Genomic DNA, 16545 nt, shown 5'->3' with positions numbered 1-16545 from the left:
GAAATGCTAATCAAGTAATACGTATAGATGACCAAATATACATAAAAAATATTATTTTCTTGAAATAGGATTCTCCATACGTTACTGTTACTAGATTATGATTAATTATTAGAAAGCATGTTTATAAAACATTTATTTAGGTATAATTTTGAGAAGAAACATGAATGGTTATTCCTCATTATATAACAGACATTCAGCTTGTAAAATAAGTTTTAAATTCGATCAAGTCATGCGAACAAGTTTCCCTGGCTTTTACGCCTGTTTCAAAATATTAATAACATGCTCTATTCACATAGCTAATATCCATAACATTGTTCCATATATTTCTCACGGTCTAATTGGTTTTAACATATATATATATATACTCACACAAACACGTATTAAAAATGTTCTTAGGACAGAAAACTTTCAAACGTTATGTCCGTAGCAGCGTCGTTTTTTAATATTTCAAAGAGATCAGTACAGTTCTGTTATTGTGTAGATAGATTAAAAAGTATTTTCATCTTATAAAAAAGTATTCAAAAGTAATATGACTTTGTATGTAGTTAGTCTTCTTCTAGGTGTGTTCTTTAACGGCACGATGACCTGTTTCGCTAGACCTACAGACCCTATTTGTATGCATTGTTTATGTAGGTTTCGACCGAAGTCAGTAGCTGTTTCAATTAGCGACACAGACTTCCTCTTTTAGTATCACAACTGCAGTGATTCTAGTAGTTAAAAGTACCGGATTACTGGTATACTTTGGGTTAGAATTACACAATTCAGTGTTGTTGTACCTAACGCATGGTTCCTCTGTATTCATGCTGGCTGCGTAAAGTCTGGTGGCTGTAATCGTGCAGAAAGGTCTTGAATTTTACGTGGTCTAAAAAAAGTTTCATCTTTCTCGTGCTTTCTATGCGTGCGCGTTTCATCATAGAAAAGCCACATTGGACTATCTGCTATGTCCACTGAGGTGAATCAAATCCCTAATTTTAGCATTGTAAATCCGAAGACTGACTTATCTCTGTTCCACTCGCTCTTCCGAATTCGTGCTGCACTTCCATAGAGAACGCCGGTCGTCGATGTGATATGCCAGTTGATCTTTAAAACGTGCGATAAACAACAGTTTATTTCACTGAAAGTTGTAAAGTGAATATTATGTATAGCGTTCAGTAATAGCAGTGTTTTGAAATTGTGGACCTGTCTCGAAATTCAAATTAACTTCCATTAGCAGTGTTTTGAAATTCAAATTAACTTTATTTTACAATCAGTGTTGTTTCTTGTAACTGGTTTTAACATTATATTTTGTTCTCAATAACATCTTATCTACAGTGAACTATTTTGAAGTAATTGTAATCCAATATTTCTGAGCTGTGTGGAAATGAAAATATTAATTTAAAATATTTTTCATTCGTAATAATGTAAACTAACAGTTATCTAAGAATACTCATGACCAAGGAAACGTTACTTACGATCGAGTAGAAATATGCATAAAAACATGTGGTTTTCAGATCGATATTATGTTTGACTGGACTAGTTTTGCTTTTGTCGTCACAATGGGAAAAAAAAACTAATATTTCTCGAGAAGGTAAATAGCGTGAGATATGATCGTTAGACGGCACTGTCATTACCGTTAATTACCTACTACAAGAAAACCAAAGATAACCAATCTTCAAATGTAAATGTAGTTTCATCTACTCGCATCCCTGAAGAATAGTTTATCATAGCCGTAGAATACTAGACGTTTTATTTAAAGGGATACACTTTTTTAAAGTCACGCTAAGATCAGTTACTTAAACAGTTTATTAAGAATTGTAAAATTTGCTAGGAAGTGCTCCTGCCATTTTCTGTGGTTTTGGAGGCGACGTTTAGGACTCAGTGCTAAATTATTCATCAAGTCTCATGGGTTTATTATTGAATATTCTGTATACAAAACAATAGCGCGGTCCTGAAAGAACTCTGAACATGATTACACTTTAATTGTTAAGAGAGTTGCTGATGATCTTTTTTTTTTCTTGAATCTATGTGTTGCTCACTTCATCAATTACAGGAAACTGTAAGGCAAGAACACCATATTAAGTACTAAAACAAAGCCGAGCCGCAAAATATAACGTAAGTTATAGATTTTTTTTTAGTAGTGCATGGCAAGTTGCTGAACGGAGAAGGCGCCGTGTTTCAAGTTATTTAAATATGTTTATAGTTATTCTAGAAAAATATATTATATTAAACAACGCAACCACTGTACAGTGGCGATTTCTGTCAATTTGATGTTAACTCTAAGCTGAAGAACACTCTAGATAAAGTGACAGTTAGTTTTTGAAGTTAGTACAGAAATAAAATAGCAGGAACTCTTGCATCAGATAGAAAGATGATATCCTTGCTGGGGGTTTTAACTATTGCCGCAAGGGTTTGGTGTATCATTTTGTGGTTTCGTACAAAGATAAATCTATTAGAATGTTATATTTGTAATTCTTTACTATCTTCAAAATAGTGAAACTGTACAATATTGAAAACACTCCCAATATTCGATTCTCAATACAGGAAATACGATATTTGTTTTAGTTCTCACAGTAGTACTATAATGTGATAATGATTTAGCTTCAGAGGAATATTTGTGTATATTTTCTTAACATATTCTGATGGCCCCCCGCTAGTACAGCGGTAAGTCTAAGGATTTACAAGCTACAATCAGGGTTTCGATTCCCCTCGGTGGTCCGGCAGATAGGCCGATGTGGCTTTGCTATAAGAAAAACACATTCTGATTTATCTATTTAACACTCCTACGAAAAGACGTTTCTAGTCCTGATTTCTCCAAGCCCGTTCCTCTGGCTGTGGTTTCGCTAGATAGTAGATAGGGACAGTGGGAATCTCGTTAATCCATTCATTAATGGATTTAAATGGCAATTTTATTTAAATATAAAATTATTAGCCTAATATTAATAACCTTTCAAGTTGCTCTGGGGCCTATTAGGCCCCACATTTCGTAGGAGTGTTAACTGTGTGTCTGGTTATTCAGAGTATAATAAGTATTGATATATCCCTCTGTCATTAAACATTTCATTATTTAGCGTTATTAGTAAGTACTGTAATCTGTTTAGACCACCTCTATGACTAAGTGCGTATTATTGAATGTATGAGACGATATTATGGTCTGTCTTTATGACTAGTTGTGTTGTTCTTTAGTGCATGAAAAAAGTACAGCAGTCTGTCTCTGTGACTATATTTTTTATTCTTTAATGTATGAGAAAGCACTGTGGTTTATCTCTAAGACTAGATGTGTTGCTATTATATATATTCATAGTGTGAGAAAGTACTGCGGTCTGAATAAAAACATCTAGTCGAAGAGACAATGTTTGATAAAGCGCTGTGGCCTGTCTCTACAACAAGATGTGTTTTTATTCAGTGTATGAGAAAGCACTAGTCTGTTTCTGTGACTAGAAGTTTTGTCATTCAGTATAAGAGAAACAACTGTGTTGTTATTCAGTGTGTAAGAAAGTTAATGATTTCGTTCGCATTTAAATGTTGGAGAAATCATCGTTTCTCAAAACGCCAATCTGGAAATTAAAATATAATTTTTTTTTTTAGCTATTACACTATTTGTATTTTTTTCTAATACGTGCCTAAAATATGGATGTTCATAAACTTTGCTAGTGGAAAGCTGTGGCATAACGTGAAATTTTCGTAAAACAAATTCTGCAAGCAATCATTTGTTGACTTTATGTGGGTTTCTTGCAGCAAGCCATCCGTGCCAAACAAGACCAGCTGCTCATCACTAGATCAGGTTCATCTGAAGACCTAACGCTCGACAAACCAACCGGGACAAAAACAGTAACGAGACAGCAGGTCACTGGCATTCCTGCGAATAATCATCCTTCTAACCAAGCAAGTGGCTTCCAAAATAATTTTCACTGCTATCAAAACAAAGTAACGAAAAATTTGAACACAGAAGAGAAAAAACAATTACCTGCTGTACCGTCTATAAGTCGAACAGAGATTGTTGTAAGAGGACCTTTGGAAAATCATGTCAACAAAAGCGGTACGTATTGCATTAACTCAGCGCCCTCTGTCGACATAGATGATACTTTAGAAAGTGTAAAACTCATTCGCGCAGGTCAGGTCTGTGAAGAAGGCAACACTTCAGTTAATGACTCAGAGGACCAGAGCAAAGATAATTCTTCTTCCCGTGAACCGTTAAAAGTATCAAAACATTCTTTTAAAATTACTCCTTTGGCTGTGTTACAAAAAAGGAACCAACCAGATTCTACTAAATCTTCTTCGAATAAGTACCATAATACTAAAGAACAAGATGTAGCAATAGGCGAATCTCCGGAAAGGCGAATCGAGATGGAGTCTGATTTGGATTCTCAGGATTTTGTAGTTCATAATAATACTTTTTATGGGCAAGATATTGAGGAAGGATTATTAAACGAAACTTACAACTTAGTCAGTGAAGATGGTAATGAACCTGAAGATCATGTGCAACATCATGACATTCAGGTGACGCCACATACCCCTTCACCCGATTACAGTAGTTCTGAAGACGAGTACGATGTTATTAGTGGTACAAATGATGAACGCGATCCCTTCTATAACGAAGAAGATAATGACTTTATCGACGACAGTGCTTCCTTTTTAACTGATCCTCGGCATTACTTATACTATTCTGATGACAAAGAATTAGAAGTTATTCCCGAAGAAGATGAAGACGATTTTGAGGACGAAGACATGGACACGTTAGATTTTTACAGAGGTAAGTTTTCTCAGCTGACGTTTTTGAATAGTTTTGTGCTTTCTGATTTATTAAGATTGTGAATACTAGAAATCTATTCCTTTTCTCTATGCAAATAATTCGATTCCATTCGATTCTTTGATATATTTTGTATTCACTTTCTAACGACACATTTCATTATCATGACACCTTCCATTAACCTGTTTCTTTCGACAATAAAGAATATAAGTTCTGTCGTGAACTTACTTCTACCATTTAGTAGTACTCCAAGATCCCTCTTCAGTATTCTCAATTGGATCTGCTTGTTTTCATTTCAGATGAATAAAAAAGATTACGTGAATAATTCATACTAGTTTCATTGCTATTAAGACTAACAGAAATAAAGTGATGTTAAGCCTAAAATGGCGGGAAACTACGAAATATAATTGGATGCCCTCTGAAATTGACTTCTGTGTAAGGAGTAAAGTGATGTTCTCTGATGGATGCCCCAGGTATTCTTATGATAATAATGTTTTGACATGGTCATTAAATATCTTAATTAATTCAGGCTTTCAGTATCATGTAATATATATCATAAACGATTTTACCTGCACACTTCTAACTGACACTGTCAAGTTTATTTCCATGCCAGTTTTAACTGAATTATGAAGTACCTGTAACAACTCTCTCAGATCAGTAAGTTACGTCTTAATGCTATATGTGTAATAGTTTAGTAGTGTTTTAAGCAAGGATTAAGTGTTATAATAAACAGGAAAACATATAAATGAATAACAAACATACGAATTATTAGAATTAATGTCAGGTAAATTAACAGAAAATTAAGGATATAAAGTTCCCCTTCAGTGAACAAGAAACATTTCGTTTCATAGAAAGCTCTTCAGTAAGACAAGCATGTCGGTTTGAAAATTTGAAGTTAATAGGAAGCTTGGGTTGTTTTTGTTCTTTCATGTGTTAAAACAAAATTTGTGAAATTCACACGTATGATTTTGTTTTAATATTATGTATTAACTTGATTTTATTACATCAGTCTTATCCTTTCATGTGAGTATTGTTGAGAGTCGTTCAAAATATTTATGTGCAACTCATGAATATTTACGACACGTCTCTGTGATGTATGAGAAATTCACCAGTGCCTCCACCACCTAACCTTTTGGAAACTCGCAACACTTGTGAGTAATTCACGCTAAGTTATTATACAGGCTTCTTCACGCTTAAGACGATTATATTATTTATTTTCCATTTGAGCAGACATGTATTATTTTATTTTTTAACTGGTAAACCAGTTCATAGTTAATGTTTTATTTAGGAATACTGTCAGATGAAATGAAATTCTGAGATATTTATATTCGGTTTCGGGCTATAAAGGCGTGAAGAGAATTTTAGGCTTGATTTCGTAACGTTATGTACAATATTCTCGCAGTCACGGTAGCAAATGATGAAATGCAAAACATAAGATCGACCATTATAAAAATTAACTTTATATTCGCGATTTTGCACTTGTACAGGTATCTTAACTAAATATCCTAGAACTTCAAAGCAACAATATCGTTGGCTTGGTGCAAATGCACACCGACTTTGAATAATGGCTTTGTTTGTTTTGAATTTCATGTAAAGTTACACGAGGGCTATCTGCGCTAGCCGTCCCTAATTTAGCAGTGTAGGACTAGAGGGCTAACTCTTGGACTGCTCTTTTACTAACGAATAGTTGGATTGACCATGACATTATAAAGCTTCCACGACTGAAAGAGTAAAGATGTTTGGTGCGACAGGGATTCGAATCTGCGACCCTAAGATTACGAGTCGAGCGCCCTAACCTCCTGAAGTTTGAGAGGAAACGGACCTTTTTACTTTTTCAGTCTAGGAGAACACTTCTTTCCAATTATAAACAATCCTAATTACAGTTTTACGCATATGTTTCCAACATTATTACTGTTAGCGTGTAATATAAATTTAATTAAATTTCGAGTTTTGATATACTTAAGACAACTCTCTTTAATTTGGATTGAAATAATGAATAATGTAATTTTATGTGATATAATCGTTACTTCCTATAACAGGGTTAGCGATAGAGGAAGCTACTTGACAAAGATGGCAACTCAAAAGTGTATTCACTAAAGCTGAGGTCAAAGGGTGCCATAAAGTCGAAACCAAATGTATAACCAACTTATTCTATTATATGTTAACAGTTTAGTAAAACTGTGGTCATAGAGTTCCACCAACTAAAAACAAAGGTTTAGCCACCTTCTTCTATTATATCTTCACACTTTAGCAAACCTGCAGTCGGGCCTGGCATGGCCAAGCGCGTAAGGCGTGCGACTCGTAATCCGAGGGTCGCGGGTTCGCGCCCACGTCGCGCTAAACATGCTCGCCCTCCCAGCCGTGGGGGCGTATAATGTAACGGTCAATCCCACTATTCGTTGGTAAAAGAGTAGCCCCATAGTTGGCGGTGGGTGGTGATGACTAGCTGCCTTCCCTCTAGTCTTACACTGCTAAATTAGGGACGGCTAGCACAGATAGCCCTCGAGTAGCTTTGTGCGAAATTCCAAAACAAACAAACAAACAAACAAAAAAGCTGCAGTCATAGGGTGCCACCAACTAAAAACAAACGTCTAGCCACCTTCTTCCATTCACAGTTTGGTGAAACTATAGTAATAAGATGTTATAATCCCATAAACAAAGGCCTAATCTCCTCTTTGTGTTATTTGATCACAATTTAATAAGGTAATGGTATAGGGCAACACCAAATTAAAAACAAAGGTATAGCCATATTCTCTTTCTGTTTACAGTTTAGATAATACCATATTTAAGTAGTGAAACTTACACTAACCTCTCCACAACAACCCCACTCTTCAGGTTATGCTTGCCACTTTATCTTTACAGCAACAACAAACATAAGGTTATGTATAACAAGCATTGTCTTCATGGTAAACACATTAATCATACTGTGTTGTGCAGTAACTATATTTACTACTGTGGCTTCAAGGTAACATTATTTACTACTATGTTTTCATTGTAACCATACTACACAATTTTGCCACTATGATTACACAGTAAATAAGTTAACTACTCTATGACATTAACCAGAAAATTAAGATTATGGGGATCATATATTGTGTTTTCACAGTAACAGTATTTACTACTGTGTGTTCACAGTAGCTATACCTACTATTGTATCTTCATAATAGCCATGTTTATCACTGTGTTTTAAAGTAACCATATTTACTACTGCGTCTCTGAAGTAACATTACTTCGTGTTTTTGTGGTTACCAAGTTTACCATTGTGACTTTACTGTAACATTGTTGAACAGTCTTAAAGCAACCGTATTTACTGCAGTGACTTTGAAGTAACGTAATTTCCCATTGTATCTGTGCAGTAACCATGTTTACAAATTTAGTTTCGTAGAACCATATTTACCACTCTATCTTCACATTGAATATGCTTACCAATGCGTCTTCACAGTAACCATGTCTACCCCCTGTATTTTGACAGTAACCATGTTTACCACTTTATCTTTAACTTTGTTTAACACAGTGTCATTACTGTGACCATGTTCGACACTGTTTTCGCTGTAACTCTATTTAATATTGTATTAGGTTGAGGCATAATTCGTGAGCGTTTTTAAATAATTTCATTCAAGCATTACATGCAAGACTATACAATACTTCAATGCATGAACACATTACACCCAAAACATTTATTATAATACTTTATTTAATGTAATACCTGGGTGTATAGTATGCATTGTTTTAAACGAAATTGCAAGAAATTAAATGCGAAAAGTAGATGGTGTCGAAAATGCTCGATTTTGTCCACTTGACAGTCCATTTAATGAGCTGAAAATGAAAGCAAAAATTAAAGACATATGAAAATCAAACACACCATCTATTAGAGCAATAAATTATCTACCAAATGACATGAAATATTTTACGAAAGCATTTCATTTATGAATATATTTGTTTAATTTGAAAAAACGCTCGCGAATTATTCCTCAACCCAATATTTCCATAGTATCGTTGCTTGTTACTGTCTTGACGCTAAGTATACTTACCTGTATGTTTTTAGAGTGTCCGTACTTACCAAATTGTCTTCACAGTAACCATGTTTACCGCATTGTCTTCAAAGTATTCATATTTACCATTATTTCTCTTACAGTAACAACCATGTTTACTACTGTGTTTTCACGTTAACTATGTTCACCAGTACGTCTCTACAGTAATCATGTTTACCACCGTATTTTAACAGTAACTGTGTTTACCAATGTATCTTTAAAGTATCCATATTTAACATAGTTTTTTTGCAGTAACCAACCAGAATTACTACAAGAACCATATTCACGACTGTGTTTTTGCAGCGACCACATTTACGACTGTATTTTCATGACGTGCACCAACTCAGTGTTTCATGTTATACTGCTTCTTTGCAACGGCCCCAAATTTTGTCTACTACTGCATCTTGTGACTGACCATAAATTCAAGGTTTTGTGTACCACCATATTTTGGATTTTCCTTTTTCAGTAATCAGACTCCAGATCTGATGTTACTGAGGTACATTATAGATAACAACTGGCTTGACTGTTTTCTCAGTAATCAGGTGATTGAATTTCTGCGTTTTCTTAAAATTTTATTTAACTACTAGGCCAGCTATTACTGCATCTTTTTTTTTTCATGTGGCTATATTCTTTAAATTTTTCTAAGCACGTGTTAAACATTTTTGGCTCCTTTAGAACAACAGTCACTCATTACAAGTGAACGAGTGAATAATTTCTTTTTTAAGTCCATGTTTTAAAAACTGTTTTTCTAGCATGCTTCTTGAGCTATTGCTTACATAAGATTTACGATTACTGTACTATTAAAAAAAAAAGGTACATATAGACGTATGAGTAAAGTTACTGCAAAGAATATGAGGTAATTTATGTACACTCAATTTTGTGGTCACTGACACTATTACACTTATTAGCTCAGGAGAAATGATGAAACCTTAGTACTTTGTACATGCTAATCCGTTTTCATCAGGCATAAAAAAGACGGTATAATATTTTTATTAAATAACTCTGACTTCTGTAGACACTAATATTATCTGAGGTAAGCAACCTTGTTTTACCGAATTTATTTTAGTGAGTTTAGTATTAAATGTTTCTAATTACCTTATAGTTTATATCTTTTTCTGTAAGTTCAGTAATAATAGATATTATAACTGAAGATGTACCTGTACAGAGTAATTAGTATATAAAAAGTTTTTAATTCTTTACTTGACTTGAACTTTGACGAGTTTCTTCGAACCAATATTCCATTGTAAATAACTGTTTTGTACTAGTTCCTTTATTTACTTTCTCCGAATGTTGTGAATGATTTATCTCAAGACAGTTTTAAATTATTTTTTATTTCATGTTTTTGCTGGGAAAAAACATTTAATGTTTAACAGAAATATTGATAACCTCGTTGATTAAATGGTACTAAAGTACAAAATAAAATTCTGTTATAAATCATACTTTGAAACAGACTTTAAAGGTCCAATCATATATAAATATTCTACAATTAAAGATGACACAATTGTTTTTTGTTTATTTTGGTTACGAAACTTTTAAATGTACACTTACAATAAAGTGTGAGCATGATTCATGGTTACTTTTTTTTACACAGTGATTATAGAGAAAACCTCCGTACTTAAAATGGATAATCTTAAAGCTAATTGTTATAAAAGAATTAAATTCCACTAGAACACGTGAAAAATCATAAGTTTAACTTGAGAAGTCTGGAATGGTACAAAGTGTTTCAAAATCTGCCACTGTTGAATATACAAGACTGTTTGTTTAGTGTAAGTCTTATTAATTAATTTATTTTATGATGATTTAATGGCCCGGCATGGCCAAGCGCGTAAGGCGTGTGACTCGTAATCCGAGGGTCGCGGGTTCACGCCCGAGTCGCGCCAAACATGCTCGCCCTCCTAGCCGTGGGGGCGTTATAATGTGACGGTCAATCCCACTATTCGTTGGTAAAAGAGTAGCCCAAGAGTTGGTGGTGGATGGTGATGACTAGCTGCCTTCCCTCTAGTTTTACACTGCAAAATGAGGGACGGCTAGCGCAGATAGCCCTCGAGTAGCTTTGTGCGAAATTCAAAAACAAACAAAACTAATTATGACTTAATATTTAATTATTGTTTCATTTTCATGACAACAATGTGAAAGAGTGATTACTTAAAGTGTTTGTTAGTTATGACAAAATATCGCTGCGTAACTCTGCATGGGATGTACTTAGTATTTGGAATTACATTGATGTCTAGGCTTTACCAATATCGTTGGCGTCACATAATTCGAATCATCAGTTTTTTCTCGTTGCTTTAACTGGGTATTGTTGAATCAATGCTGGTCGCGCACTTTAGAAAAGAGTTCCAGGCCGTGGTGATCAACGTATATCAGGCTGTTAAATATGAAATGTCAGATTTTCATGTACAAATTTGAAACTCGGTTGTTAATGAATAAAAGAGGAGCACTATCATAAATTTTTCATAGTATATTGTCTGGTTCATTTCAAGCTCACTTTATTTTAGAAACTAAATCATTTTTATTACCATGGATAAAATTGATATTCGTGTAATTTTCTTGTACGAGTTCAAGGTTGGTTACAATGCGGCGACAGCAGTTCGTAATATCAATCAAATTTGATGATGGCAAATTTGATGAGCGCTCAGAACACCATTGTTTTATGATACCTCGCTCCGATTACACAGGCCTTGAGAATAAGCCTCTGGGCCGCCCTCAGAAGCCATTAATTAGAAAGAATTAAAGGCCTTAGTTTGATCAGATATCCGTAAAAACCGTGAGAGAGCTTGCTTACAAACTTCCTATTCAACAGTATCCCAACACCTTGGGTATTTCACGAATTGACTGAAAACCATCAAACAAGGCGAGTCGAAATTTGTTCCTCACTCCTTACTCGCAATAAAAACGATCCATTTTTCCACAGAATTGTCACCTGTGATGAAAAATGGGTTATTTGCGACAATCGACGACGATCTGGACAGTAGTTTAACTATGAGGAAGCACCAAAACATATGCCAAAATCAGCTCTCACCCAAAGAAGCTTATTGTCAGTGTTTTGTGGTCATCAGCAGGTGTGATCCATTAGTTATTCTTAAACCCAAAAGAAACAGTCACAGCAGAGAAAAGTCTTGTAAGCTTGAAATTATGCATCGAAACTAGTTATAAAAACATCCAGCAATAGTCAATCGCAGTGGGTCCATACTACTTCATGACAAAGACCTCATATCTCACACGTTACTGTCCAAAAACTAAACGAAATTCAGTATGAAACTTCACCTCATCCTCCATATTCACCAGATCTTTCCCCTACAGGTGATAATATTTTAAACATTTAGACATTGTTTCAAAGGAGAAAAACGTTTGCAACCAAAGGTCAATTGAAAATACCTTTGAAGTCTTCATTGCATCAAAAGATGTCCAGTTATTTAAAGATGACATTTACAAACTTACAACTTATTGAGTCTAAAGGCTCTTACGTTGATTAAATAAATTAGACATAAAAAGATATACTTATTTCACATTTTCCTCTAAAAATCCGATGTTTCTTGTGCAACAGTTTAATAAATAGAGGCAACCAAATGAGTGCAAGTCAAGTGAAATAAAAGTAAAATTCAATCAGAAAAATAGTTATAAGACTTAAATTTAGCTGGCGTGTGACTGATTATCTTTAACAGGTAAGTTTTAAAGTTTAATAGAAATGAGGAGAATAATTTGTCTTGTCAGAGGGTGTACCCATCTGTAAAAAAGAAAAGAAAATAGAAAAAAAGAGAGATAAGAAACTCGAAATAGAAAAATAAGATCACAAATTGAGATCACCAAGTTTACCCCACAGAAAGAAGAAAGGATCCAAGAATGACAATGGGATGACGAACAGCCGACCCAAGCTGCCCAAATTTAATGAACAGAAAGATGACATTTTGTTAGAAGGTAATATTCACAGTAATTCGCTCTTACAGGCATGGTATAGCGTTACTTTCCAACATTTTTTTATTTACGAAAACAACTATGGTGTTTAATCAGTTTCATCAACAATTTCAAAGAAGTGAAGATCGATGATAAAAAAAATGTTGGCGGTGCCGCAGCTTACAAGAATAAAGTGAAGCTCAGTGAATTGCGTGTTGGTTTGAAGGGCGTAGGCGACATTTCTTGAGTTGACGCATCCACTAAGATGAAATAAAACATATATAAGCTTTTCATTAACAAGATGATAGCTCTTTCCGTTTCCTCGATCACTCACCCGGCCAAAACCCATTGTGCAAAGTCAATTCTCAAAGGTGGATTTCTACCCTTAGTAACGTGTAGGCGTCTAAAATGATAGGCTTTGAGCTCTAATATTTTCTTTCATTACTTAGACAGTGTAGTCTATGAAAGGTCAAGTTTTCAAACAGCACCTCTTACACTTGACACTTCTCTGATTGGTCATGGATATTTTGAGGAACTGTTTCCATTGGTATAGATAGTAGCGAGAAACGAGAAGCATCTTATGCAGTTGCTCTAATCCATTCTTAAGACATTTATAAGGGGTGTTCACTTTCTATTTGGAATTGCCTTACGACCAAAGAACAGCTGCCATTAATTTGACAGGATATTCAAGAAACAGTCACATGATCCTTCACACTGACATACACTTTATTCAATTCACAAATCTCACTTTGTTGATAAAGAGAGAAAAGAAAAGAACAAAAGTAATGTTGCTTGAGGAAAGCAATTTAGATATGTAATATATTGCAGTTCTGAACCACTCTATACCATGTCCAAAACTTTCCTGAATAAAACTTATGATTAAGACTGGAGGATAGGTAAATAGTCATCACCACCCGCCGCCAACTCTTTGGTTAATCTTTCACCAACGAATAGTGGGATTGATCTGACATAATAACGACCCCACGGCTGAAAGGGGCGAGCATGTTTGATGTGACGGGGATTCGAACCTGCAACCCTCGGATTACCTGTTGAGTGCACTAACCACCTGGCCATGCTGGGCCTATTAATGGCATTTCTATTATTGTAAGGAGTTATTGCGTAATGAAATAACTCGCATTAAACACTATTTAGTGAAATATAATGAGTTTGGTAGTAAGCTACCAGCTACAGTAATAAGTGGAATGCGATCTATACGGACGATCCTCAAAGTTTAGAAATTGATGTATGGGCGAAACCAATAATAGTAATACATGTACTATATTTAGATCAACAGTCACTGTGCATAAAGACGGTCGTTTCAGACCTATTCTGCGTTTATCTAAAGATAGGAATTATATATATCTTTAAGGCAATTATAATGTTTTGTACTTTTAACTTTATAGGATGTGGGACCAAAAGTTAAAAAGTCACTTATTTACTTGCGTAGCAAAATATGTTTTTCAAAAAATCGTGTTCTTGGGAGACGTGTCTCAACAAACATTGTACATGTTTCAGCTATCACTAATTATAGTTAGTTGAAGTGAGGATGAGGTCCAGTTGAAGATTCATAAGAGACTAACAAATGAACAGTTTCGAAACTGAAACAATCGGCAACATTTGACGATGTCACTTATCCACAAGATGTAAGCTATTTTTTATTCTCAATTGGTGAAAGTTGCCTATGCGGTCAAACATTATCTTTGGAAGAATATCTATATGCTACACCCTATATGAATGAGGGTGACTAAGATATATGTCTGAGGACTTATAGCGCTTATGATGCTGAAAACCGTTTTTCAATATCCATGGTGGGTAGAGCATGCATAGAACATTTATGTAGATTTAGGTTTGATTATAAACAAACTGAATATATATGCATTACCTTAAAATTGATTAAGGGTAACTACATGGTACTTCCTGATTAGTGAACAATAGCTGCGTGTTACACAAAATAATAAGAGCGTACCTACATGCTATATCATAAATAATGAAGGATATCTTCATGCTACATCCTAACTTGTGTAGGTACATGTTGGCCTTTTTAATCATCTTCACACTTGCTAGGCTTCGGATGGTTTACAAGTGCACTACAGATTCTAATTTTTTAAGAACGCGCATGCACGTTACATCATTACTACTAAAGAACATTTCCACGTCACCTTGTGTTTGGTGAATCACACCTATAAGAACTGACACTGCTGGGAAAAAATATCAGTGTTATATTCTTTATTATTGAAATTTATGTGCATTAGCAAATGTAACCGCGCGATACACGGTGAAAGGTTTATGAAAGTTTTCTTTCCTTTCGTTTGTTTGAAGTTAAGCATAAAACTACACAGTGGGCTCTCTGTGCTCTGCCCATCACCGGTATTGAAACTCGGTTTATAGCGTTGTAGATCCGCAGACATACCCCTGTGCCACTGATGGGCTTGTTTTTCGAAATTAGAAATGGTAACATACAGATTGAAAGCATATAATAACATAATTATTCAGGTCCACCGGATTTATTTATTTGAATAACATTTGATATTATAACTTAGGTGGTTGAATTTTAAATCGGAAAGCAATAAATAACATGTGAATTATAACATCTCAATTAATATGTGCGTCTGTTTTGAAAGCAAGTATAAACAATATGTGAAAAAGAAACCCCTCAAATGATTGATGGGAATTGAAAATACAGTTACAGAATTAATGTTTTACCAGTTATGTATTAAAATATTGTTTCTCTTTTTGTCCTATATAAAAATATGCCAATAATGACGGAAAGTACAGAGACTATTTATACTTCATTTATAATGAAAGAAGAAACTGTGGAAATACTGTTAGTACCCTTAGCAACCACCCCCACTGACTGATCTATATTTTGATAACGTTACAGCTACGAAAACTATGCATTAAAAAAATCGACTTCTTGATACCTTTCGAATAATTCCTGGTTAATGAAACCATATTTGATAAGTCAAATTCAAAAGCCTAGGAGAAATTAGAGGACAAACAAACAAACGAACTTCTCTCAAATTGTAGTTGGATAGTATGGTATCCCCTTATTCGTTAAGGACACCTAGGTGTTACACCTTTGTTTGTTAAGAATGCATGATATATTTTTACCGGTAAACGATATGTGTATGGTATCTCCTTATTGGTTGTTGACTTTTATACCTTTATATATAAAAGCAACTCATAGATATATCTCTATACGTTCCCTTTATATATAAATAATATTTATGTGGTATGCACTAATCTAGAAGAACTGCTGTATGAACGCCCTTTTTTAAAATAATACCAGTATGATGTAACCTTGTTGGGAAATAATACCTCCGTAACACGCCATCATTAATAAATAATACCTATATTCTAGACACGTGTTGGTAAATATTACCCTCATGGAACATACTTGTTGTTGAATAGTACCAATACAATTTAACCTTATTAGCAAATACTACCTCCATAATATGTCCTTACTGGTGAATAAATGCCTCCGTAAAATACCTTTATTGGTGAAAGATTCCTAAACTGTACACATTTATTGATAAATGTGTTTGTTATTGAAGATTACTGCTTTCGTGGTGTCCACCTATTGATCTTAATGAACGATACCAGCTTGATAGAATTTTAACGATGAGAACATTGCATAAAATATTCTTATGCATAACCCGCTGAAGAGACACCTGTTGATAAAGCGTACTGTAGTGTACATCTCCTTGGTGAAAGTTACCTGCACAGCACACACTTATTGTTGAAGAAAAGCTGCAGAGCGCGATATATAAATGAAAGTAAGCTGGGCGTTACATCTTTACTTGTGAACAATATCTACGATATACACTTATTGGGTGCATAATACCTGCTTGACAAAATGTATTAGTGAATAATACCTACGTAATACAATTTCAT

General features: G+C 34.5%; 1 protein-coding gene across 8 annotated transcripts in view; it reads left to right on the top strand.

Annotated features, from left to right (window-relative positions):
* LOC143222053 (uncharacterized) overlaps positions 1-16545 on the top strand; it is a 114726-nt gene that overhangs the window by 44614 nt on the left and 53567 nt on the right. For all 8 annotated transcript variants that reach the window (XM_076447900.1, XM_076447899.1, XM_076447901.1 and 5 more), the window contains one exon: positions 3715-4729. In XM_076447900.1, the coding sequence (XP_076304015.1) occupies positions 3715-4729 (1015 nt within the window). The remainder of the gene's footprint in view (positions 1-3714; positions 4730-16545) is intronic.

Source organism: Tachypleus tridentatus, chromosome 8 (genome assembly GCF_004210375.1).
Source record: "Tachypleus tridentatus isolate NWPU-2018 chromosome 8, ASM421037v1, whole genome shotgun sequence".
NCBI classification, from domain to species: Eukaryota; Metazoa; Arthropoda; class Merostomata; order Xiphosura; family Limulidae; genus Tachypleus; species Tachypleus tridentatus.
The sequence above is the reverse complement of the archived record's forward strand: the minus strand, read 5'-3'. Positions and strand labels throughout refer to the sequence as shown.